This window comes from Suricata suricatta, chromosome X (genome assembly GCF_006229205.1).
Source record: "Suricata suricatta isolate VVHF042 chromosome X, meerkat_22Aug2017_6uvM2_HiC, whole genome shotgun sequence".
NCBI classification, from domain to species: domain Eukaryota; kingdom Metazoa; phylum Chordata; class Mammalia; order Carnivora; family Herpestidae; genus Suricata; species Suricata suricatta.
The window spans coordinates 75021752-75048756 of record NC_043717.1 but is presented as its reverse complement, the minus strand read 5'-3'; the positions used below and the strand labels follow the sequence as shown (position 1 = coordinate 75048756).

Sequence of the window (27005 nt, the reverse complement as noted above, 5' to 3'; positions counted from 1 at the left end):
TGTGTAATGAATAAAGCGTTTGGGGATTAAATCGAATGCTCCATATAATAAAGCCTGCTTGCAGTGGAAAACAAGAAGTGATGTTGATAAGCATTTGATAGGAATGTGTTAATTTCAACAGAACATCTGGTATGAAAAAAAAGTTGCAAATGTAGGACCTTTGTGAGGGGGTTAGAGAAGGAGAAGGGATTTACTGTGCTTAACAATTGCCAGTAGTTAAGCCACTTCCAAGTTGTGATTTTGTCAGACTTGGAAATTAAGTGGGATCAAGTCGACTCAGCCCTTCAGTGGGAGAAGATCCAGATCCATCTGGAGCAAGGAGCAGTTACTGACTGAGAACTAAGGCTCTACGCAGTGTCTCCTAGTTTTCATTAACACGCTTAATATTGCCCTTTTTATATTGTGGTTGAAAAAAAAGACTGTCTTTGTGGTCTATTGGCTGAACTTGTACAGCTGAATCTACTGTAAAAGGTCTTTGTTCATCGCCATTATTTTACTACAGATTTCAGTGTTCTTGCTGTTCGACTTCTTTTCTTAATAAGGTAATTCAAACTTAGAATAGTTACTGTAGTTTCAAAGCTTGATTGAAAGATGCATTCAGTATTTTCTCTAAATAAGCAGCAATTATAACAACACAGCTGTAGTTAAAGATAGAATTTATTATAAATACTGACAGTCTTGCTTCTCAGTTACATTAGACTGAAATAAGGTCTGTTCAATTCAATTCTACATTTATTGTGCCATAACTCTGAGCAAGGTACTGTACCAGGTACTGCTGAGGTATAAGGATGAAAAGTGTGTGCTATCTACCCTCAGTGAGCTTGTAGTCTTGTAAGAGAGACGTGCACAAAAGAACTAAGAAGAAGAGTGTGGTAAGTGCTTCCTTAAATGTGTACACAACTTGACTGGAAAGTGACAGAAATCAGCTCTGGATGGACATACCGGGGAAGGTTTTACAGAACTGACATTTAAGCTGAATCTCTGTGGATATTTAAGACTCCATTTCCACATTCAAAAGTGAGGATGTGGAGAAGGTATGTACAATGTGTCCAAAAAGTTTCTGAGCCAAATACAAAGAGCCAGAGTAGTGTATGTTGTTCAGGGGAGAGCCATAACCCTGTGCGGCTGGAGCTCTCATGAGGAGAGGGGAAGATACAGTGATAGCCTAGGGCTGGAAATCTATGAAGGCAAAGGATTGGCATTGAAAGCTTTTCGGCCAAGGAATAATGTCATTCAGGGGTGACTCTGGCTGCTTCTATATAGAGGATGGAACGGAAAGCATAGGGATGAGGGAACAGTTAGGAGGCTCATTTTAAATATTCCACATGAGAGTTGCTACAGATGTGAATTCGATTAGTAGCAGGAAGAATGGAAGGAGACATAGAACAGAGACAGGGTAGTGCCAGAACAAGGGGAGACTGTATGTGGGGAGTGAGGTAAAGGGACAAGTTAAAGACAGCTCCTTCCATGATGGGGAGATGATGCCATTGATAGGCAGTCCTGAAAGAGGCATACCTTTCACTCCTTTACTTGCAAAAGAGCCATTTTTGACATCAGTAATCTTGGCTTTCATCTTAGGATTGCTTTTTTCCCTCCATTTGAGCACTGAAGATCTTACTAAATTAAAAATTTATTGAAAATCGCTTCCTTTCAGGATACAGTAGTGAGAGAGGTGTCTATGATTTAATACATTATTATATGATATAGAATTACTATTTAATATTTTATATAAAAGTGTAATAAAGAAAATAGAGGGACCAGACCTTTGATATCATTCTTTTCTTTTAGCCCATGCCACAAAGCAAAGCTTAGAAAATAAAAAAATAATTTTTATAGGGCTGCCACTTGCTTGAAGGAATACAGACATTATAACATTTGTTAAAGTACAGCTGAACCCTCAAAATTCCTCCTTGTAACCAAATATACATTTCACGGAAGAGAAATCTATAAAGAAACAAATGTTTGTAAACACTGGGAGGTTGTTATGGAATTTAAATATCTGTACTTATTACCTAAGAATGTCTGGGTTTCAAGGCTGAGTTAAAATAGATTCCAGGCTTTCTTAAAGGTAAACAGCACATCTGTTGATTTGTCCAGGACAATGGAAAGTGAATTTTGTACTGTGATAAAAGTCAGCATCTTCTCTTCCATGTATTTAGCAATACTTCTGGGTAATCATTTCTCCTGTGGGGAGCTTCCCAGATGTTTTGTGAATATGATTCCAATTTAGAAGAGTTGTTTTTATAATGTAGCTGAGTGATGTTCTAGCTCAAACTCTTAGACTGCTGTTTTTCTAGTCAAAGTGTCCTCTGAAATGTATGTAGGAGTGCCCGGTGACACTGGCTTTCTTGACTTGCCTAGATTCTCAAAGCTGCCTATGGGGGCAGTTTCCTGCAGTGAAAGAATCCAGCCCCTATGGCAGTAATTTCCATTAATTAAGAAAATAACATTTCCAGGTAGCAGCCGGGGTCAGTACATTGGGAGCGATATTCATGTATACAGTGAAAATGAACAGCACCACAAGATGATTTCAATTGTTCCCTAGGTACAGATGTCAACTTCTCTTTTCTGAAGAGAAGAGAAGCCCTGAAATTTAGTGAAAACGAAAGTGTGGTTGCTGTTATGCACATAGTTTAAAAAATCTTCAAATAAAGATTGCAAACTTTTAAAAAATGTCAGTGTATTATAATTCTCTACAATGAAGTAGCAAAACTTTAGACAAGTGGCCAGTGTGTGTTATGACTACATTTGTTTCTTAATTTAGCAAATTCACAGTGTTTAGTTTTATCCAGGTGTGGATTATACCATTGATGATCTTCCATAAAAAAACCCTCCCAAACCGGAACAGCCCTGAGCTGCCTCACCCTGCCGAGCAGTTGGTTTGTGCCGTGTTTGCTGACTACCTTCAATATTTGCTCAAGCCATGCATAATCTAAAAAGTAAAATCTCTCTTTTAAAAAGAGTCACAAGCTTATGGTGTCCAGTTGTAGATCATTCCTGGGTGGTAGACCCACTCACTCCTCTCAGTTAACAATGATGATACACTTATGACACAGGTGATCAACCCAGTGGGTGACGAGCCCTGCGTTGTAAAAGATAGCACAGACTTTCTTACCCCAAACCATTTATTTATATTTGAGAGAGAAAGAAAGAGACAGAGACAGATTGCAGATTGGGGAGGGGCAGAGAGAGAAGGACAGAGGATCCGAAGCAGGTTCTGAGCTGACAGTGGTGAGTCCGATCTGGGGCTTGAACTCACGAACCCAGGAGATTATGATCTGAACTGAGGTTGGACTCTCAACCCACTAAGCCACCCAGGCACTCCACCCAAAACCAGTTTGAAGAGTTTTTTTCCTTATAAAATTTTGTGGCTAGCATTTCACTTTGAAACATTGACCTATGATTATTTTATTCAGTATTCTTGTGGGATCCTTATCAATTTTAGTGTCCCAAATTTTCTTAAGCAAACACATTTGGTGGTTCTGGTTATTTTCAAGGTTTCTGTAGAAACTGTAAATCTTGGAGCCATTTTTTTTATTTCTCTGATTTACAATTCTGTATATGAAAAGAGGGAGTCTTATCACCCCAAACCAAGTGAAATTAATGGAATACCCATCCATGATGTGCTAGTTCTGTGTTGTGCTTACGGGAAACTGGTCCAAATCCAGAAGTGTACAATATAGTCTCGTCAGACATGTCCTTGTGTGTGACAAAGTAATGGCCTCGTGAGGAGTAACAACATCTAAGAATGTTCCCTTTGGACAGTGATGCTACTTTGTTGGGCTTTCAATTCATACTGGTTTCATAACGACTGACTATTTAGTACTTACAGATTTACGAGGAACTTTGTTGCTTTGCATTGCATTTGGTTTGTTCTGGTATGTGGTTCTATAACCTCAGGGATAGAAGCATCCCCCCCCCCTGCTTCCTATTTTACAACTAGATAGAACCCAAGGTATTAAACGTTTGTAACTTCTTTACTTCAGACAGGAAGTGGCTGACCTCAGTCAGGAGGCCTGGGCCATATTTCTGATTCAGTTATTAATGACCCACCAGGAGACTTGTACTTCCAGATCTTTGAGCATGACTATGACTGAAGGCGAGGAACTAGCAACACCAAAAGTGGACATAAAAGCTCCCTAATTCAAAATAATTGCAGGAAGTCCAGTATGATCAATAAGGAATGAATTAAATGTTTATTTTTAAAATAGTTGTGCTTGTTTTAATGACACAGAGAACTCAAAATGAGCTAGCAGAGGACTATCAAGTAGATGTCTTCAGAGAGCTAGTTTTTCATATACACAAAAGGTTCCTAATTATGATGTTACAGTGCACAGAGATGGCTAATTCCTTAGTCCTGAAAATAGTTTCTCTTTCAGCAAGTCCTGTACTTCTCTCATAACCTTAATTACAAAGTTGATTTGTTTAGGGTAGCAGACCCTTCTTTTCCAGTTGGCCTAGGTCTCTTTGAATTAGCACAAATTTTGAATCAGTGGAGCCCAAATTAATGACGTTTTATACTGTTATGAAGAGTTTGTTTTCCATCACCGATAATTATTTCCAGGAAAGTTAAGTCCACAGAAAATAGTCTCTCAGTTTCCTTAATGTTGTTTACCAAAGTCTAAGAAGTGAGTTTTAGTTCCATGGGAGAGGGAGAAGACATGGCAGCAGCAAAGGAAAGTGAGGTGCTGTCACCTGGTCTCTCAGATTTGTGGAGCGGGCTCCGGGAAGCATTCTAAACCAATATTATTCCTTGTAAAAGGCAAACCAGACCTGGGAATTTACAAGTCTAATGTGATTGAGAGAATGTGTGCTGGTGCATACTAATCCTTTAGCCCGTATCAGCCTGGTAAGTTGTAGAACCATTTAGTTGATAAACATTCTGGCAGCCCTGCCAGAGAGGTCTACTGGTCTTCTCTGTAGCTATCCCTTCTCCCACTAGATCATTCTCATGGCTCCAGAGCATTGATTTCCATCAAGTCCCCCTTTCCCTTTGGATGCTTACTCACCTGAAATCCCACAGAGAGCCTGGAGAGTGGGCAGAGGAATGTTTCAAAGGAGTTTTTTTTTTAATTTGTGAACTGATGGCTGAGTTTCTTTATGCCCGTGTTCTTTGAGAGACTGTTATCTTGTGCTTCTTTTCTCTGAGCCTGCCCTTCCTGACTTGTGATTCATCCAGTTCATAAGATGTTCCTTTATCCGAAGGTGTGAAAGGCATAAAAATAGTCCAGGAATATGGGTCCCTATATGTTTTAAACTACAACAAAATAGTAATAATCACCCCAGAAACATAAGAGGCCATTGAGCTCCTTCAGGATGTGAGGCGTCTGTGTTTTCCTTAGGGGAAAAGGCGTGTGAGATCAAAGCAAGCCTGTAACTCTATCATGGAGGTGGATTGTTATCTGTTTGCAGTGGTCTGTGAGTTTTAGATAGAAAAATGTTGCCAAACTGTGCTGCACTCTGGATGCACAGCAATTTAACTGAAGACTGAAAAGACTAAAAAGAGTGACCACCTAAATGAACAGCATTCAATAGACACGAGACAGGGGAAAACACACCTTAGTGTGGACATTTTTTAAGTTGATGAATAAAAGGATATGTAGCATATAGGGCAACATTCGATATTTAATACCATAGAAGCAGTACGGCCATTTTACTGTTATTATATTACCAACACATGTTTATTAAATCTGGGACAATGTTCCTCTATTCTGTCTTTCACTCTTTCAATATTTCCTCAGCAACTACTGAATACCAGGCACTGGGTATACAGTGGTGAGTAAAAATGAGTACAGCGACCGAAATCATGGAGTTTACGGCCTAATGAAGTTATATGTATAACACATATGTGGGTATGGAGGAGTCAGAAACTTAGTTCCTGAATTTCCACAGGGTCTTGCTAATCCTGGTAGATTTTCTACAAACAAGATGCATCCATAAAGTGAAAAATCATATGGCCTTGCGAATTTAGGTGCTTTCCTGTTTTCGGGCTGTTTTTTTGTTTGTTTATTTGCTTTACATGTCTAAAACGTGACTCTATTTATGAGATTTATACTTACCCTTAGGTGTTCTGAGTTGCTCATATAAATGCCAGTCACGTTAAGGTAGTGCAGTAAGACTTCTGTGAAGTTAGGTGTTCCACAAAACAGCAGTTGAGCAGTGCTGTGCCCCTGGCTGTATACCTGTGCTTAGCACATAGCAGGCTCTGAATAAATATTTGCTGAATTCGGTAACTCACGTTCATAGATACTCCCTTCCAGCAGTAATCACTGGGGTGCCGCTTATCCTTGGCAGGCTCTGCTGTAGGGGACATAGCTTTTTGTCACATGACCATAACTTAAATTGTGTGGCTTTTATCCATTGCATTTTTTCCATCCCTAAATGATGCTGTTTCCTTGTACTATCTGTTGTAGTTTTCCTAATATGTACTGTAGTACAGGACCAGCAATTGTCATGATTTCAGCAGCATTTTGCTGAGCTTTTCCAATGTATTTTAATACCCGATGTGCTTGTCTCAGGGAAACATAATCAGAGTAAGGACCTTTTTCAATTGGAGAATGAAGTAATTTTTAATGGCACTAGGATGGAAAATTATACAAGTGAAAGTTTTCTTGGCCTTTGAAAATTAGGTTTATTAATATATCACCAAACAAGAGATGAAGACCTAAAATACCCTTGTCTGTTGGATCTGGTTTACTTTAAACATATCCGTTGAAAGGAATAAAGCCAAATCTGTTCCAAGATTGGAAGGTAGGTTGGATTAAAATTGAAAGCTTTAGCAGTAGAAGAGCCACATAGCGCGCATGGCATTGCGATATATACTTGAAAATGTGTATTCAGGTTATCTTGCCCTGACTGGCTTATAAATTTGACTTATTTATACACACACAACCAGAACATACGGTGGCATTTACAACAAGGACAGATCTCTAGTTGTTAGAGCTGGAGAAAAGGACATTAAATGTGCTATTTTTTAAAAAATGCATAAGTTTTCCACTGAACATTTCTTCTCTGCAGCTCGGCAACTATGGAGAACTGATAGGACCAAATGGATGGACTGCAAGAGCAAAAAGAGCAAAGAAAAAGCACAATGAGGAAAACGCAATACCTCCTAGTGTGTGAGAATAAACCAAGATGAGGAGGGGGTAAATTAGAAACACAAAGGAGGGCAACAGTGAGGACCTTATTTGAATTTTGCCACCCTCTCTCTCACATCCTTATCTGTTCAGTTTCTAGATTCTGCATGGCTTCAGCGTGCTGACAAGTGCCAGGTCCCTGGCAGAGTTGAGTTATGCTGGGAAGCTCACTGCTTTATTCTAGCTGTTCCCTGATGCCTTTGGCATCATTTTCTTCTTTGCTCCTTGAACATCCATTTTGGAATGTTATTGGATTAAGACAGAGTAGGTCAACAAATATGTGAAAGGTCAGTGGAAAGGGGACAAGGGAAGTCAGGAGATGGGGCGTCGAGTCACTTTCTGCTCTAGTTCCCCCAAACATCAAATGAAGAGTGCAAAATGGATGATCTCTGAGTGCTTGTAGTTTTGACACTGGATGACCCTATGACTGTAGGGGGCCTAGTTCTTGAAGGATATCTATTATGGTTTCTAATGTAATGTAGTGTTCTCTTTGTCTACTTCATGGGACTCTTTTGAGGGTCAGCTAGGATAATAAAAGATGTGAAGATCCTTTGGAAAGTGAAGAATCATATAAAACAAGGATGATAGGAATGACTGAAACTCTTCCTCAAAGGTACCACACAGTGATACAAATTAGAATAGTTCCATTTCAGTCAGTGTAAGGCAAGTAACAGGAGCCTTAACAACAGACACATAGTTCTGCCTAATCATAGAGAAATCTACCATTGGAAAGTATACAAATCAAGAAACTGACTCTATACCTATTGCCTGTTTAAGTGCTAAGGGGGCCAAGGCCCTTGACTTTTCTTCCCAACCTCCCTTCTTTTCAGGGTTACCTTTAGGACTCTAGACAGTGGGTCTTGTATCGTTCTCTGTCACTGTCACCCAGCTACTCGCCAAAGGCTGAAATACAACCTTCAAACCAGTACTGAAGGGAATGGGTCATCTTGACCCTATAGCAGAGCACAAGAACCTGGGGTTGCCTCACAACCTGGCCTGTTATAGTGTCCGGTGCGGGCAGCAGCTCTATGCCTTTTTGTTAATGTTATCCCCCCCCAACCCAAATTCTTTTCTTTTATCTCCTTCTTAAGATATGTTCCTTTTCTATCCTCCTTACCTCCTACTAGAGTAGAAAGAGGAAAGAACAGAGGAAACATCTAGAAAGTGGGGTGACGGGAAAAAAAGAGAAGGCAACTAAAGATGAAAGACATCTCAGTGAAGCAGTGGGAAGGGCTGGATTCCTTCTCTCTCTCTTCCTCAACCATGGCCATGTTGATAAGTTTACCTTGTACCTCCTCTTTAAGGCCAACTACACTCTTCTCCTTTGTTACTTTAAGTCCCCCTCAGTGACATCTGAGAAGATGGCAGACCCCACAATAAGAACTAGCCTGCCGGCTCTCAGCAGGCCTGTAGCATCTAGGGCTGGCAAAGTTTTGGAGAGGACAGGTACCAGTGGGTAAGGCCATATGTTGCAGAGACAACATATGTTTCGCAGTTTTGAGTTTAATTTATATATCTGATTACCATAGAAAGAGGGGAGCAAAGAAATTACATGGCTTTTGTGGTGAGGATTACAGAGCTTTTTCATTCAAGTTGGAAAAGCAAAGTTAAAAATCAGAAACAGGCCCACCAGCCTAGATATGTTCAAAACTAGTTCTTTGGTAACGCTATTATGACTTCCAGCAGATTAAATTTCAAATTGAGGAAAGGCTTCAGAATAGGGGAAGGCTTAGTGTCTCACTAATAGGGCTTATTAAATTTAGATAAAACATGTTTTTCAATGGCAGCAGCTCTGAATCACCAAGATCAAAATGGAGAAAATGAGAACAAAAACAAGCTAATACTTTGACTACAAAAGTACCATTTATCGTAGTTTCAGAACCTCCTCACACTTATAACCTAAAGTGTCCAGTTAAACCACAGAGGAAGCAGCATGAATTGGGGGAAATTTCCTTAAAAGTGCTTAAATGTGTATGTATACATTTATGTTGATTTGCTGACATTCTAGAAGTGTTACCATGCAAAGAGAATGGGCTCTAGAAAAAGGCATCCCTCAAGAGTTCAAACGTCAACTCGGTTACTTTGTTTTTATGATCTTCGGCAAGTTTCTTTATCTCACTGAACGTCAGTTTCCTCATCTACAAAATGAGGTTGTTTTGAGGACTCCAACAAGGTGATACATGTATAGTCCCTGGCTTACAGTAGCTACTCAGCAGATATTGGCTCTTTTGTATTTAAAGCTGTATTTGCTTGTAATATCATGTATCTAAGTCTATTAGAACCAGTCTTCTAGAATTTGATTAGGAGCTTTAGATATGTAGTTTCCCAGAGAGGGGTACGCCTAGACCATCTACTGTGGGGTGTGAAGAAAAAAATTAGAAATTCTATTTATGATCTTTTTATCTAAATATAAGAAAGTACTTAACCTCCACTAATATTTAATGTATAGATTGCCCCTGGTGCCCTCATTTGGTCTATACCTTAAAGTCTCTGTCACACAGTTTAAATGAGGGATCTTGGAATGTACAAGATCCATGATTTGATAGAAATTGATAGTGGTATACTCCTTTCATTCACTTTCAGCATATAGCAATGTATTTCAGTTTACATATACCTGGTTAAGTGGATTCATGGTTCCTATTGTTATCTTCAACTGGTCGTTTCCTTGTAGGAGTCCTCTGAAGCCATCTGACCATTGTTCATAGGTTAGCTAAAGTTAGATAAATTAACCCATGCAGGATGGACATGTAGCTTAAGAAGATTCCTGCAAAGGAACAATGGATTGGTGATAATAGTAGTAATATAAGCACAAGGTAAAGACAAGAAAGTGGTGGAGCTAATTAACCCTTCTCCAAGTTACCTTATGACTTGGTTGGAAAAGTCATAAAGTCAGAATGCAGAATGAAGATATCCTAACAAGATGTCAGCCTCAAAATAAGAAAGAAATGATCAAGAACGTTATTTAAAATATGTACTTATACATGTTGTCTTTAACAAGAAAGCTTACTGAAGTATATATTGGACTTTGGATATATTATATAGTGATAGTAGCACATGTATATACTTTATGAATAAATATATGTATTGGGGGTATGTGATCAAACTTTTCTTAATGATAAGAATCAAAACATTTAAACCAGGTGTTTAGAAGAGGAAAGCACATCTCATTCTGTGTCTGCTGCTCAGAGAGTGTTTTGTTTTGTTCCTAAAATTTTTGATATGCATAACCAGTATGGTAGATGATAATGTATTCAAATCCATTGAGGATAGGGGCACCTGGGTGGCTCAGTCAGTTGAGCGTCCGACTTCGGCTCCGGTCACGATCTCACAATTCGTGAGTTCGAGCCCTGCATCAGGCTCCGTGCTGACACCTAGCTCAGAGCCTGGAGCCTGTTTTCAGATTCTGTGTCTCCCTCTCTCTGACCCTCCACTGCTCACACTTTTCTCTCTCTCTCTCTCTCTCTCTCTCTCTCTCTCTCTCTCTCTCTCTCTCTCTCTCAAAAATAAATAAAACATTAAAAAAAATTTAAATCCATTGAAGATAAATTAATCACAGTTCAGGGAACTGCATTTCTTGGTAAACGATTCCTGTATGGAAGTAAAAGACCAATCCCTGCCTTGGAAATTTTTAAAAATCTAGTTCAGGAACACTACAAGTCACAAAGCAACATTTGAATGTGTGCCTGTACGATGATATAAATTCTTAATGAAGAAGCACATTACTTGATATAGTAGATTTTTTAACTAGAAAACATTTCATTTCTGTAAATTTGCCTATAATTCTGGATCACTTGATAACCAGTAAACCAGTAGCACAGAGTGTAAACCATATCCTTCCAGAAAATAAACCAACCTTGTCTGACCATTTCTTCCAGAATTCCTATTGCATGTGATTTTGATTAATCTTTTACATATACCCATATATTATTTTCTAATCTACTATTTTTATATCCTCTTGGCTCTTCACATAATAAAAGGAATATAACAGGTACTCAATAAGTGTTTTGAAAATGAAAGAAAATGGAATTAAGGCTTCTCAAAAATACTATACCTGAAAAAGTAGTCATTATTCCTTGAGATGGCCACATTTAAATCCTGGAGAAGATAACTTGTTTAGATTCCCCTGTATTAAGGTTGGAGGGTCATTCTTATTCTTGAGGCTCCCTTCCTTTCACCCAAACCATAATATGGGGGCAGTCTTGTGAGCATAAACTTAGTTTAACTTCTCTCAGAGTTCTTTGACAGCCACTACTTATTGAGCACCTAGTGGATGCAAGGTACTTGTGTAGGTATTGTTATTTTTATTGATTGTCATCATAGTTCTGTGAGATAGGTACTATTATTATCACTGTTTTATAGATGAGGAAATTGAGGCTTATGCAGGTTAAGTTAAGAGACTTGCCCAGGTGCCACACAGCTAGTAAGTAATGCAGCCAGAATCCACACGCAGGTATATCTGACTCCAGAATACAAGGTCTTGACCAGTCTATAAAAATAGAAATACAATATACCAAAATCTATGAGGTGTGGCAAAAGCAGTTCTAAGAGGGAAGTTTATAGCAATACAGGGCTACCTCAAAACAGTAAGAGAAATCTCAACTTTACACCTAAAGTAACTAGAAAAAGAGAAACAAATGAAGCCGAAAGTTAGTAGAAGAAAGGAAACAATAAAGATCAGAGCAGAATAAATGAAATAGACACAAAAAGACAATAGAAAAGATCAGTGAAACTAAGAACTGTTTCTTTGAAAAAACAAAATCGACAAACTTTTAGCTAGACTCACCAAGAGAAAAAGAGGGGCTCAAATAAGTAAAATCAGAAACAGAAGAGAAGTTACAACTAATACAACCAAAACACAAAGGATCATAAAAGACTGGTATGAACAAGTATACACCAATAAATTGGACAATCTAGAAGACATGGATGAATTCCTAGAAATTTACAATCTTCCAGGATGGAATCAAGAAGAAATAGGAAATCTGATTAGATTGATTACTAGCTCACTAGAATAAGGAGATTAAATCAGTAATCAAAAACCTCCCAACAAATAAAGTCCAGGACCAGGCAGCTTCACCGGTGAATTCTACCAAACATTAGAAAGCTTAATACCTATCCTTCTCAAACTCCTCCAAAGATTGATGAGGAAGGAATGTTTCCAAACTCATGAGGCCAGGATTACCCTGATACCACAACCAGACAAGGACACCATGAATAAAGAAATATAGGCTAATATCCCTGATGAATATGATGTAAAAATCCTCAACAAAATATGAGCAAACCGAATCCAGCAGTACATTGAAAGACTCTTATAGCATAACCACGTGGGATTTATTCCAATTCAACATCTGCAAATCAATCAATGTAATACACCACATTAACAAAGTGAAAGATTAAAATCATATGACCATATAAAAAGATGAAGAAAAAGCATTTAACAAAGTTCAACATCCATTTATGATAAAAGCCTCTCCATAAAGTGAGTATAGAGTAAACATATCCTCAAACATAATAAAGTCCATATGTGACAAACCCTCAGTCAATATAATACTCAGTGGTGAAAAGTAGAAAGCTTTTCCTCTAAGACCTCTAAGGCAAGGATGCCTATTCTAACCATTTTTAGTAACACAGTATTGGAAGCCCTAGCCAAAGCTATTAGGCAAGAGAAAGAAATAAAAGGCATTCAAGTTAGAAAAAAATAAGTAAGGGCACCTGGGTGGCTCAGTCGGTTAAGCGTCCAACTTTGGCTCAGGTCATGATCTCACCGCTTGTGGGTTCCAGCCCCACATCAGGCTCTGTGCTGACAGCTAGCTCAGAGCCTGGAGCCTGCTTCACATTCTGTGTCTCCTTCATCTCTCTTTGGCCCTCCCTGCTCGCTCGCTCTCTCTCTCTCTCTCTCTCTCTCTCTCTCTCTCTCTCTCTCTCTCAATAAAAAGTAAACAATAAAAAAATTGTTCAAAGAAAAGAATAAATAAAACTGTTAGTATTTGCAGATAATATGACACTGTATATAGAAAACCCCAAAGATTCCACAAAAAATCCTGCTAGAACTAATAAAGTCAGTAAAGTTGCAGGATACAAAATTAATATACAAAAATCTGTTGCATTTCTGTAACTAATAAACTATCAGAAAGAGAAATGAAGAAAACAATCCCATTTACAATCTTATCAAAAAGAATAAAATACCTAGGAATAAATTTAACCAAGGAGGTGAAAGACCTATGTACTGAAAACTATAAAATATTAATGAAATAAATTGAAAAAGACAAAAAGAAATGGAAAGATATTCAATGCTCATGGGTTGGAAGATTTAATATTTTTAAAATGCCCAACTACCGAAAGCAATCTACAGATTCAGTGCAATTCCTATCAAACTTTGAATGGCATTTTTCACAGAATTAGAACAAATAATTTCTAAAGATTATATGGAACTACAAAAAACCCTGAGTAGCCTGAAGAATTTAGAGAAAGAAAAACAAAGCCAGGGGTATCACATGCCCAGATTTCTAACTATACCACAGAGCTATAGTAATTGAAACAGTAAGGTATTGTCATAAAAACAGACACATAGAACAATGGAACAGAATAAAGAGCACAGAAATAAACTCATGCACGTATGGTAAATTATGACAAAGGAGGCAAGAATGTACAATGGAGAAAGGACAGTCTCTTCAATAATGGCATTGGGAAAACTGGACAGCTACATGCAAAAGAATGAAACTGGACCAATACCTTACACCATATACAAAAATTAACTCAAAATGGAGTAAAGACTTGAATATAAGACCCGAAATCATAAAACTACTAGAAGAAAACATAGGTACATAGGTGATAAGCTTCTTGATATCAGTCTTAGTGATAGATTTTTGGTGGGGGGGTCTGACTCCAAAGGCAGGGGAAACAAAAGCACAAATAAATAAATAGGACTATATCAAAAGCTTCTGCACAGCAACGGAAACTATAAACAAAACACAAAGGGGACCTACGGACTGGGAAAAGAAATTTGCAAATCATAAATCTGAAAAGAGGTTAATATATAGAGAACTCTTAGAACTCAATAACAACAAAAATCCTTTTCAGTAATCAGCAGAGGATATGAATAGACCTTTTTCCAAAGAAGACATACACATGGGCAAAAGACATAGGAAAAGATGCTCTACATCACTAATCATCAGGGGGATGCAAATCACAACCACAATGAGATATCACCTTAGACCTATCAGAATGGCTGCTATCAAAAAAAAAAAAAAGCCCAAGAAATAACAAGTGTTGGTGAGGATGTGGAGAAAAAGGAAGCTTTGTGCACTATTGGTGGGAATGTACATTGGTGCACTGCTATGGAAAACAGTATGTAGGTTCCTCAAAAAATTAAAAATAGAACTACCACGCAATCCAGCAATTCTACAGGTATCAGAGGAAAATGGAAACACTGACTCAAAGAGATACATGCACCCCTGTATTCATTGCAGCATTATTTACAATAGCCAAGATGTGGAAACAACCTAAGTATACATTGATGTATGAATGAATGAGGATGATCTAATACATGGCACACACACCCACACACATGATGAAATACTCCTCTGCCATAAAAAAGAATGAAATCTTGCCATTTGTGACAACATGAATGAAACTTAAGAGCATTATGCTACTATAGAGAGATACAAGTACCGTATAATTTCACATATGTGGAATCTAAAAAAACAAAACGGAAATGAACAAAACAAAACCCAGATTCATAGATGCAGGGAACAGACTGGTGGTTGCTAGAGGGGACTTGGGAAATGAACAGTGGTGAAGTGAGCAGAGGGGATCAAGAACTACAAACTTGCAGTTATCCAGTGAGTCATGGAATGTAATGTACAGCATGGGAAAATATAGTAAATAATATTGTAGTAGCTTTGTATGGTGACAGATGGTAACCAGATTTACTATGGTGATCCTTTGACAGTGTATACAATGTCAAATCACTATGTTGTATACCTGAATCTAATATACTGTATGTCAATTAAACCTCAATTTTAAAAAATGAACCTGGGTCATAAATTATGTTCATTATGCTCAATAGATTGTCATCAGAAAAATAAGTAAAACAAAAACTGTTCCTAGGGTTCATTTCTAAAAACAGGATAGAGTAAATCCAGAAAGTCTGCATATAGCGTTAGGTGGACGTTATATAGAGGGCAATGAGGAACACCTGCCATCCACAGTAAACATGCACCATCTGTTTCTTTATGTATCTTGTATTTTCCAGTTGTATTTCTGCTCCACTAAGTCAGACTCAACTTAGTCTTCTCATTTAAAGGCGACGTGAGGAACTTCTGGTGAGGGAGGCAGATGCTTGACAGTATCCCTGTAGTCATCACATCAGGCAGCTCAGATAGTATTTTCCCTCCCGGTGGGGAGCTGTAGCTATCTCAGAGAGTAAAGGCTTTTAGGAACTTGAGATTAGAGCAATCCAAGAAGTTTACACTAATCATGGGGCGCCTGGGTGGCTTGGTCTGTTAGGCGTCTTGATTCTTGATTTCAGCTCAGGTCATGAGCTCATGGTTCGTGAGTTTGAGCCCCGTGTTGGGCTCTTGCTAACAGTGCAGAGCCTGCGTGGGATTCTCCCTCTCTCCCTCTGTCTGTGCGCCTCCCCTGCTCGCTCTCTTTCCCATGCTCTCCCTTCCTCTCTCTTTCAAAATAAATGAGCAAACTTAAAAAAAGTTTATACTAATCAGAGGGCAGTGCATGATAACACTTTAAAGCCTCAGTAAATCCTATAGGATAGGAGCCAAATAACATATATGAAAATCTGTAGTATCTATTGCACTTTGGCTCTCCCTTCCTCCTATAGTCCGCTCTTCCTTGATTTCTCTGTTTGTCCTTTTGTGTGTATGTCTGTCTATATGTTTTTTTACTTTTTTTTTTGCCTCCTTTTTCTATTTCTTGTTTTCCCCTCCATTTTTATTTTTCTGTCCCTTCTTTCTTTCCCTTCCTTTTGTTCCATCCCTTAGTTCTTCCTCCATTCCCCACAAATTACCCATCATATCACATTTTGAAATACATGTTAAAATCAATACATTTTAACGTTAATATGCATTGAGCCCTAAGTAGGTTGTATTTAGTAGTCTAAAGCGGAAAAGCATCCCCCAATTAAGTAACAGTTTTCCTGTGGCTTACAATTGAAAATTTCCTTTTGGATCACTGGGCTACCTCATTCACCAAAAGAGAGTTCTCTTCCTCCTTCCTTATCCATAATCCTGTCTTCTTTTAGTCTTCTCTACCCTTAGGTTTGATGCATAGTCACTTTTTTGCATTCTGTTATTTTTTTTAATAATGGGAAGCTAAAATTCCTACTTCATGTGAAGGAGAGCTTATGGATAATATTTTAGATTTGGGTTTAGGATTCTAGCATTGTAAGTTTCTGGAATTCAGACATGCCACACATGTTCTAGAATCTCTGATGAGGAATGGCAAAATTTCCAGATGATTGAAATACCTCATGAAAAAACTGTTGTTGTTTTTTAATTTTAGGCTAATGTATGCTTGATTTACTTTTCTTCACCCCTCCAAACAGATTTTTAATTTTGGTTTTAATTGTGTTTCCTTGTCCTGAAAAACGATGACCTGTAATATGGAGGCCTTCTCAGTTTGTTAACTTTCCACTGGTTAGCTGGTTAAAGTCCTCAAAGCTTTAGAAAGGGAAGGAATGAAGGAACGGGTGAGTGAATGGCTAGCTAGCTGGTTTCACTTAAACCATTTCTGTTGCATGCTATATCGTTTATGATGAGCCTTGGAATATCTAAGGTGTTGTCTCTTTCCGGATGTATTTTTCCCCCTCATAGTTTCCAGGCGCTGTGACAAATTTGATTCTTTGATAGCTAAACTCTTAATTCTTCTTTTTTTAAATATTCATTTTCATTAAAGTGCTATTTAACACTAGATATTAACTTTGACAGATGTTAATGCTGCTTCTCAATTAGGTAAAATATATTCTTGGTAAGGTGCCAATTTGAATTGAATATATTTGAATTTGGTATGTGAATTAAACTGTTGTTTAAACCTTACCCATCCATCACATGGGTGAGGGAGCAGCCAGATGGTTTTGTGTATAAGTGGGTTTTTTTCCCCTAGCAATATTTAAACGTGAGAAAATGGCTTCCTATTGTAGCAAAGAGAACTTCGTATGAACTTACTAAAAGATCTTGTCAGTTTCTTAGACTGCTTAGAATTTAAATTGGCAGACACTACATTGGTATAAAATGTTTTCCATGGATGATATTAATATTTTACAATCCTTTTTGCTCCTGCAGATTTCCAGTAGACAGGAAGTGTAGCTGTATTTACCCTTTGGCTACTAATGAATGCTGTTAAATTATTATTTATCTTCTTTAGGCAGAGGCAGTACAGGTATGAGATCAGAATTGCCGAGGAAGGCAGGCATTTAATTTTAAAATTACAGAAAATATGAATCCATTCACAGGTGGCAACTAAAGTATGGATACTAGAGAGTATTTTGGACTTGAATCAGAGATTTGGGGTTGTATTTCCACCTGTGTTACTAACTTGCTGGGTCGCCTCAAGCAAGTCACTGCCCAAGTCTGGACGGCATATCCCCTCTTTGGTTTCAGCTTGCACATTGCATGTTCTGCCTGCTGAAGAGAACAGGGCTGTGGGAGGCGAATCCTCTTGTTTATCAGCTGTCCACACCAGCCTAGCAGCTCGGACCGAGGTCAGTCTCCAGCTGCATTTTTCATCTTTTTTATAATCCCTTAAACCCTTGCTAGGCTTTCATTGCTAGTTCTTTTCCCTAGGAATTTGCATTTAGAAATACTGAGGGCTTCCTACCTTTTGGAATTTTTCTATGCTCATGAATTTAATAAAAAGTTACTTAGAGTTACCAAAAAAAAGTGCCAGAACTAAAAGTCTTCTTTGAATGCCTGTTTTAGTAAAATCAGACTGTTTCTATCATAACTAATGTACTTTCACTTTTTCAGTTTTGAAGTTAATACATTTGAGTCCGTATGGTGAGGCATGATTGTGAGTTTCTCTTACTAGCCATGCTACCAGTATTCTTCCACTTACTCATTGTCCTAATCTCCTACTTCTTCTCCTCCTCTTCCTCCTCCTCCTCTTTTCTTTCTTTTTTTTCCCCCAGAATGATTGAGCAACAAGTTCCATATCATTGGAGTTACATTTTAGGTTCTTGAAAATTTCATTGACTTGAAATAGTTTGAATTGTACTACTAAAGTTTACCTTTTGTTGGTTTTCTAGGAAATAAACAAAATGACTTGCTTCACAGTGTTGAGAAATTAACTGTAAGGCAACTTCAGGAGGTGTCTTGTTTTAATGTAAAAGCTAGAGATAGATTTTTAAAAACCTCTTCATTAAAGGAGATCTAGCACTATTACCTGAAAAGGCAGGCAGTAACAAGTGTTGGTAGGGATATTGGGAAATTGGAACCCTCATACATGCCAGTGGCAATGTAGAATGGTAGCACCACTGTGGGAAACAGTTTGCTGGTTTTTTAAAAAGTTAAACATAGAGGGGTGCCTGGGTGGCTCAGTCTGTTAAGTTGCCGACTTTGGCTCAGTCATGATCTCTCAGTTCATGAGTTCAAGCCTTGCATCAGGATCTGTGCTGACAGCTGAGCCTGCTTCAGAATTTCTCTCCATGTCTCTCTCTCTGCCCCTCCTCTGCTTGTGCATGCACGTGATCTCTCTCAAAAATTATCATTAAAAAAAGTTAAACACAGAATCACCATGTGACCCAGCAATTCCACTTTTACATGTTTACCCAAGAGAAACAAAAACATGTCCACACAGAAACTCATATGTACATGTTTATGGCAGCATTATTCCTCGTAGCCAGAAAGTGGAAACAGCCCAAATGCTTCTCACCAGATAAACAGATCACAAAATGTGATATGGCCACACTATTGAATATTTTAGATAATTAAAAGATGAAGTTCTGACATATGCTCTACAGCATGGATGAAACCTCTGAAACGTTATGCTAAAAAACCAGACACAAAAGACTCCATATTGTATGACTCCACTTACATGACAACTCCAGAATGGGCAAATCCATAGACAGAAAGTAGATTAATGTTTTCCAGGAGCTGTGGGTAGGGACAAATGGAAACTGACTGCTAACAGGTATGGGGCTTCTTTTTGGTGTGACAAGATGTCTTAAAATTGGACGGTGGCAATGGTTGTATAACTCTGTGAATAAACTAAAACCCATTAAATTGTATATATTACTGGGTAAATTTTATGGCATGTGAATTATATCTCCATATGCTGTTATATATCAAAAAATATTAATAACTCTTATTATAATTACTTGAAATTATAAAAGCATATTTAAATTACATTTTTGCCAAGGGCTGGCAGGAAGGGGGAGTTGGGGGTTCATATTGAATGGATGCTGTGTTTCAGTTGGGCAAGATGATAAAAGTTAATAGAGATGGATGGCAGTGATGGTTGTACAACACTGAACGTACTTAATCACAGAGAACTACACACTTAAAAATAGTTAAAACAGTCAAATTTATGTTATGTATATTTTCCATGAAAAAAATCTATAAAACCTAAAACATTATATTTTATATCATTCTAATGTATAAGGGTTGTCCCCCTCTCTCTTTTTTTCTTTTTGACAGGAAGACAAAATATGGTTGGCCTTTTTGTTTTTATGCATGAGATTCTTCTATGTTTTAGAACTTCTGTTCAGTATGTGTGTTTGTTAGAGGAGAGGGTGTTGGTTATACACACACATGCATGTCTTTATCTTGGCTTTGGATGAGAACCTGAAATTTTTTTAAATTTTATCTGCCAATAGGAAAATAAAAGAGGCCAAACTGGAAAATTGATGTTGTTAAATTATAAAATAGTGAAATGCTGTTCTCACAGTATAAATTATCATGGATTTCCTGATTTTCTTGGCTAATCTTGGCTCCTTGAATGGGAAAACATATACTTTATATAGAACATATATTTCTATAACCATTTTCCTTTGTATAGTGGGATAGAAAAAAACACCAAAATGCAATGAGGGGCATCAGCGGGGGAGTGGTCAATTTGTTAAGCTTCTGACTCTTAGTTTAGGCTCAGGTCATGATCTCACGGTTCGTGGGTTCAAGCCCTGTATTGGCTCAGGTCATGATCTTGCAGTTCATGAGTTCAAGCCCTATATTGGACTCCATGCTGACAGTGCAGAGCCTGCTTGGGATTCTCTCTCTCTCTCTCTCTCTCTCTCTCTCTCTCTCTCTCTCTCTCTCTCTCTCTCTGTCTCTGTGTCACCCCTGCTTGCTGTCTATCTCACTCTCTCTCAAAATAAATAAACATTAAAAAATACAAACATAGGGGTTATATTTGTAAAATATAATAAATGAGTTTCAGAATGCAAAGGAAGGGATGGAAAAATGAAAAAAAAATCCAGGAATGAGGAAGTCCCTGAAAAAAGAATTAAGTGATTTCTAAAGGCCATGGAACTTTCTTATAACCCATGAAGTTTGTAGGCTCTAAGTTTGAAATTCTATGAAAACACTTTCTAAGTCTGGCTGCTATACAGGACATTTGGATTTGAAGATTTGAAGATCGATGGCACAAATGCCAGCAGTGCAGTAACATGAAGTATAATCAGAGGTGTGTTTGTTTTTCTTGACCAGGGAGTAGTTTCTTTTGAAAGTTTAAGAAACATACGGTGTCTCTCTGTGTGTGCACATCTATGCATTTTCTGTCTTTTCTTCTATTGCAGGAAGAATTATGGTCTTCCAACATCTTTGTCCTTTACAGTAGGTGTTTTTCTAGAATTTGGCACTGTACTATATTACCCTTGATTACAGGATCCAATCACACTGGATGTACTCAGAAATCCATTGATGTGATTAATGGTCTCCTAATCATACTTTTATTTTCTAGATTAGCCCAATTTCCTGTAGTTTCACAATTTTTGACTCATATCTTGAATTACCCTTTATAGGGGGCCTGAACGCCTTGTATTTTTAGTCAGTAATTTGCATGATTATTTTAATTTTCTTTGATTTCTTTTGCTTGAAAAAAATGAAATTTTGATTTTTTTTTGAACTCTGAGTGCTATTCTATGGTAACTGGCCAACCTAGTGTGAGCATTTTTTAAACTATATATATTTCTAGCCCTAGATCTAGAAATCGTCCCCCAAACTTCCACTGGTCTAGTTTTTATTCTCAAAAGTAACCAAAATATTCTCATATTTTACAAGTAACAGGGAAGTGCACCAGAAAATGACTGTATAGGAAATGTAATTGATCATTCACTCTTTGCAATTGGTCACAGGATCGGCTAATACATAGTCTATTGGATGAAAAGAAAAAAGACTACTAAAATCTTTGAATACATTTGAAGATCATTGGCACCTTTGGCACCTTAATGATATTTTTTGTGTGTGTCTCTTGCCTTTTTAAAATGATTGCATTTGAAATTAGGACCCTTTCATATCCAGTCATTGCTTTAATATTTGCTTTGTTTTCAACAGTGCCCTTAAAGATAGCCGTTTTCCCCCAATGACAAGGGACGAGTTACCACGGCTGTTCTGCTCAGTGTCTCTGCTCACTAACTTTGAAGATGTCTGTGATTATTTGGACTGGGAGGTAAGACTGTTGAAATTTCTTAAAGAAACATGAAAGCAATTCCTGAGTAAATGTTAAAAATTGGGCCCAGAAAACAACTCTTTCAGCCCATTCTCTCGTGGGGTGGAGGTGGACAGTCATGTGGACAAATAAACTTCACATCTGATCAATGAGATATCGGCAAAGGCGTTTTTTTTTTAAAGGCAAAGTGCCATGTGTTGTTTTAATACACAGACTGAAGTTGCTCTATCATAGCACCTCATAAAAGCTGTTCATAACTAGTAAGAAGGACAGATTGGAATTTATTTTTCCTCTTATTTCCATTCTGATGTACTTTGGTCATAACAGCCTCTAAGCAGCTGAGGGGTCAGAGGATGCATCTCAGAAGCAAGGAGCAAAACAAGATAATACACCAGTTGGGGAAATCAGCATGTGGATACAGACAGGGTTTTGGTTATCTACACTTAAATCATGACAGTTCATTCTGGGCTACCTTAACTTACGCAGCTAAACATGCTGGCAAATAATATTAAGGTCACATCTCGGGTACCTCTGATCATTGGCATTATCGAAATAGCCTATATTGAGCATATTTTTTATTCTTTAGTATGTGGGGTTGGCTTTTTTAGGAAGGTCAGAGGTTCTCACCACGATTTGTTTTGGTGGTTGGGAGGGGATAGTTGACTGTATGTCCATGAAATTTCACACAGCAAACTTGGACACATTATGCCTACTGTATTCAAGGCACTGTGTTACATATACAGAATTTCTCAGATTTGGTCCCCACCACAAAGTATCTTATAGTCTAAGTGCAGAGGAAAGAAGTATACACAAAACATAAAGAAATAAGTGCTCCAAGGATGAAACAGTGGGACTTCAGTGATATACTTAGCATTCTCTCACATAAACACTCATAAATGGCATGGCTATATCTTTATAGGACAACATGTTTTAATTATATTGCCTTTTTAGATTAGCTACCCCCCCCCATGGCAACTGAGATATTTTTCCTTGTGTACAGATCAGTATCTTGATAATTTATGAGATTTTAATTTTGTTTTTGGCTTTGCCCTGATTCTTTGTGAGACTTGGGACAACTTATTCCACTGCCACTCAGTTTTCCACCTACTTATTGTTATACCTGAGCTGTTAAAAAACATTCTGCAAGAGAGTAAAACAAAAGAGTTCCTTTTGAGTTTTGTAGTACATCGGAGTTTTTTGGAGTATTATCAGAATGGGAAAACATTTGGAGATTTTTTTTGTAAAGGAAAAAAATAAAATTAGTTGCTAGTGTTGATTGTAGCCAAGTTGGATTGTGTGAAACATTTCACAGCATTAAAATGTCTTAATTGAGTATTTTCTATAAGTTCATTGTTCCTATTTGAATTTTTCTTTAAGAGAAGTCTACCAATATCATAGGAGCATTCCCTAGTGTTTTATCTTTAAATGATCACAAATTATATCGTTCACTTATTAACAAATATTAAAATTGGGGTGCTTTTTTGAATGTTTTAAGACTACTCCTTCCTCTTCTCTAGCTAGAATTTTATTTATGCTTTCTGAGTTACAGAGTGCTTTGTGTGTATTGGTAGGGATGGAAGCGATAATAGGGGGACAAGCCTGAAATCAAAGGGATGATCAGGCTACAGGACCATGCCTACTCTTATTTGCTACCACTGAGTTTGGAAGTACAGTTGTGGCATGTGGGGGTTTGCGCATGTGCAACTGTGTATGTGTGGCATGGACATGAATGCATATTGCATAAATATTCATGCATGTATTTTGGAGGAAGGAAAAATGGGAGAGTCCAATAGTAGTTAAATAACTCTGAGCAGGTTCAGAGTACATCATCCTCTTTATCCCACTTCAGGTACGCTCTACAGCTAAAGTTAACCTTCATACATTGTATATTGTATATTTATCTTACTGTATTTTAAAAAATTTTTAATGTTTATTTGGAGACATAGAGCGTGAGTGGGGGAGTAGAATGGGAAGCAGGCTCTGGTCTCTGAGCTGTCAGCAGGGAGCCCAGTGTGGGGCTTAAACCCAGGAGATGTGAGAGCATGACCAGAGCTGAAGTCAGATGCTTAACAGACTGAGCCACCCAGTCGCCCCTGTATATTGTATATTTATTGTATTCCTTAAGGCTTAAATATTGGCATCTATTTAGTGATGCCTTCTGGTTAAAGTAATAACAACAAAAATACATATATTTTTGTATTTTTAACATGTAAGTATTTGAAAGTCAATTAAGGACTGCAAGGATGTCTAAGCCAAGAGGAATAGACTGTCATTTTCAGGTAGTTCATCATAGCTTGAAGTATTTAGCATAAGAGAAATTTGTTCCCAAAGAGTAAGGGTGAAAATTACATTTTTAAGTACAAGAATGATTTGGGCTTAAAAAAATATACCATAGTCAGTGACTAAAAATGGAACACTATTATTATGGGTATGATATCATAAAGGTTATCTTTAATAATTCTGAAAAGGCATTGGTTACTCAAAATACAGAATACCAAGGTAGAAGTAAAAGCATTTTTAAAAAAGTATATGTCAAGCCATTTCCACCCCTAGGTATAAACCACCCCCCAAAAAGTGAAAACAAATGTTGAAACAAAAACTTACACACAGATGTTTATAGCAGCACTATTCATAATAGCCAGAGGTAGACACAACCCAAATGCATATCAACAGACAAATGGATAAACAAAATGCTGTATATCCATCCAATGGAATGTTAGCCATAAAAAGAAATGAAGTCGTGCTACATGGAGGAACCTTGGATATATTATGCTAAGTAAAAGAAGCTAAGCACAAAGGACTGCATAATGTGTGGTTCTAGTTATATGAAATATCCCAAATGGGCACCTCCATAGAGAGAGCACATTAGTGGTGGCCATGGGTTGAGGGAGGGGCTGACTGCTTTTAATGGGTACAGGGTTTCCATTCAGAGTGATGAAAAAGTTATAGAACTGGATGCTGTACAACATTGTTAACATGCTTGATACCACTGAATTGTATACTTAAGAAGGGTGAAAATGGTAAATTTTGTATTATGTGTATTTTACCAGAATAAAAAGGCATATATGCCTATGCACATATACATTTAAACCTGTTGTCCATAATAGTATAGTAATTCTAATTTACTGAAGAAGAAAACTTTGCGATTCCAAAAATATAAAGAAAGGCAAGCCATTTTTAATGACGCTATTCTGAGGTAACTACTGTTAACATTTTGGAATATGTCTTTAAATTATTTTTCTGTGTCTTTGATCAATAAATCTGCATTATTTGTTTATGTAATGAGACCATATTGAATATACTGTCATTATTAAAAAGGATTGTGGGAAAGCCTTTGTTTATGGTTTATCTTTATATATGTTAATTATTTGTATTGCAAATTTCCTTTATGAGAGGGTCAGTCTATATTATGAAAGCATATGTTTCACTTGGAGAAATTTCCCATTACCTAATAGGTACACCTTTTCTTCTAAGAATGGAATTTCGTATTCACCATAAGTATCTCAATTTAACCTGAACTGCAAAGAGCTGCATATGTTTATGCCACAGGGGGAAACAGGAGATGATTACAGAATTTTAATAGAGCATTTTTAATTCAAAGATCAGTAATGAGTATATAAGTATATAAGTAATGAGTTTTATATAAGCAGAAGCCTCTAACAGGGCTTTTCTGGTAGTAGGATAGTTGCAGAGTTGACCCTCACTGGTGAAGCGTGTTACTGTAGTTGAATTCCTAACTAAAGGGGTGAAAATGCCCAGATCAAAGCCAGAAGAGGGCAAATTCTAGAGGTCCCAAAGCATAGAAATGAGTAGCTTCGGTACCAGGAGAGACATCCCTGTGGTCATGAAGATGAGGGACGTGACCGGTGATAGTAGCCACCTAATTTTCAAATGATGAAACAACTGAGCTACCAGAGGGCCGGCTACTGTCCTCCTCTTTTTCTTCATCCATGGTTTTAAACTGAGCCCATTCGGGTCCTCTGTTTTGGTTACATGTCCCTAATTTTATGATGGAAGTTAGTAAAAAGGTAGGATTTACATCACTCAGACTTGGTTTTAGAGGCTAGAATGCTTCTCTTTGACACTGTGAGGGATGTTTGATAAATGGTTTCACAAGTGGATATAATTAACTTCAAGTCAGTGTTGAATTGACAGAATGGTTGGTGATGCTTCCACGTTACATCGCTTCAAAATAATAATCATAACATGCAATATGAGTGTCTGTAGGTAGCCTGTCAAGGAATCCAGGTAGTGATTTAAAAAACAATAAAACCATCCACAAAGACCATAAAAACAAATTGGGACACTGGCCCCGCCCTTCTGAGAAATGCTCATTCTTGGCCCCATCATGGTGTACTTATTGCCCTGCTAGGTATGAGAAGGATGAAGAGTAAATTATATGGGGAAAAATTCATTAACTGATAAATTGAAATAGCTATCTGCAAGGCTAAAATAGCTGTTAAATGAGGAAAATTGCTCCTCTAGGGTGAAATCTAGAGGGATCTGCCTGGTGTTTGAACACAAAAATTTATTATCATTGTTCTGTGTTCTTCAGTTAACAGCATTGTGTCAATTCTGAATGACAGGATGATGGGCAGACATGGTGCTTCAGAAAGAAAGAAACGTTCAGGCAGTATGTTGGAGTCCTCTAAAATAATATACAGAGTAGAACATGTATAGTTATACCATTTGGGAGCCATGTTCGTTTTTCAAGATCTAAAAGGATATAAAACCCATGACATTATAATAGCTGGAATCTGACCTAAGGGGTGACTCTAAGTGTGTCATTTTCAAGATGATATAAATGAGTAAGCTTTTTTTCTTGCAGGAGAACTTGTAGAGCCAGTATATAACCAGTGATCTTGCAAGAGCTCCTGTAGCAGTTTGCTGACAAAAGACAAAGTATTTTCTAGATTATAGTCAAGTGTCTTTGGTTTCTGTGCTTTAGAGACATGACCATTTTGAAGGCATGAGGAAGAAATAATTTATGTAATCTAAAGTAGACCTTAGATTGTATTTCAATAGATTAGTAACATTTTCACAAACCATAAGGCACTTTTTGTTATTATATCTAGCTCCCTGGATCACTGATATCTCAACTGTGTATACAGCTGTCACTTGGATCGTGGACCCAACACTTAAGTGAAATCAACTCATGCTGGGTGAGGCTGGCCAGCATGATTCTTGTGTGATGCCAAAAGCCTATCCCCATACCATAGAGTGAGACCCAAGTCCCTAGTCTCACTCTGTCCC

General features: G+C 37.6%; 1 protein-coding gene across 2 annotated transcripts in view; it reads left to right on the top strand.

Annotated features, from left to right (window-relative positions):
• The window catches only part of AMMECR1 (Alport syndrome, mental retardation, midface hypoplasia and elliptocytosis chromosomal region gene 1), a 111378-nt gene that overhangs the window by 66980 nt on the left and 17393 nt on the right, over positions 1–27005 (top strand). For both annotated transcript variants that reach the window (XR_003905039.1, XM_029929922.1), the window contains exon 3: positions 21638–21752. Coding sequence is in view for 1 of the 2 variants with exons in the window: in XM_029929922.1 (XP_029785782.1) it covers positions 21638–21752 (115 nt within the window). In the remaining variant the exon portion in view is untranslated. The remainder of the gene's footprint in view (positions 1–21637; positions 21753–27005) is intronic.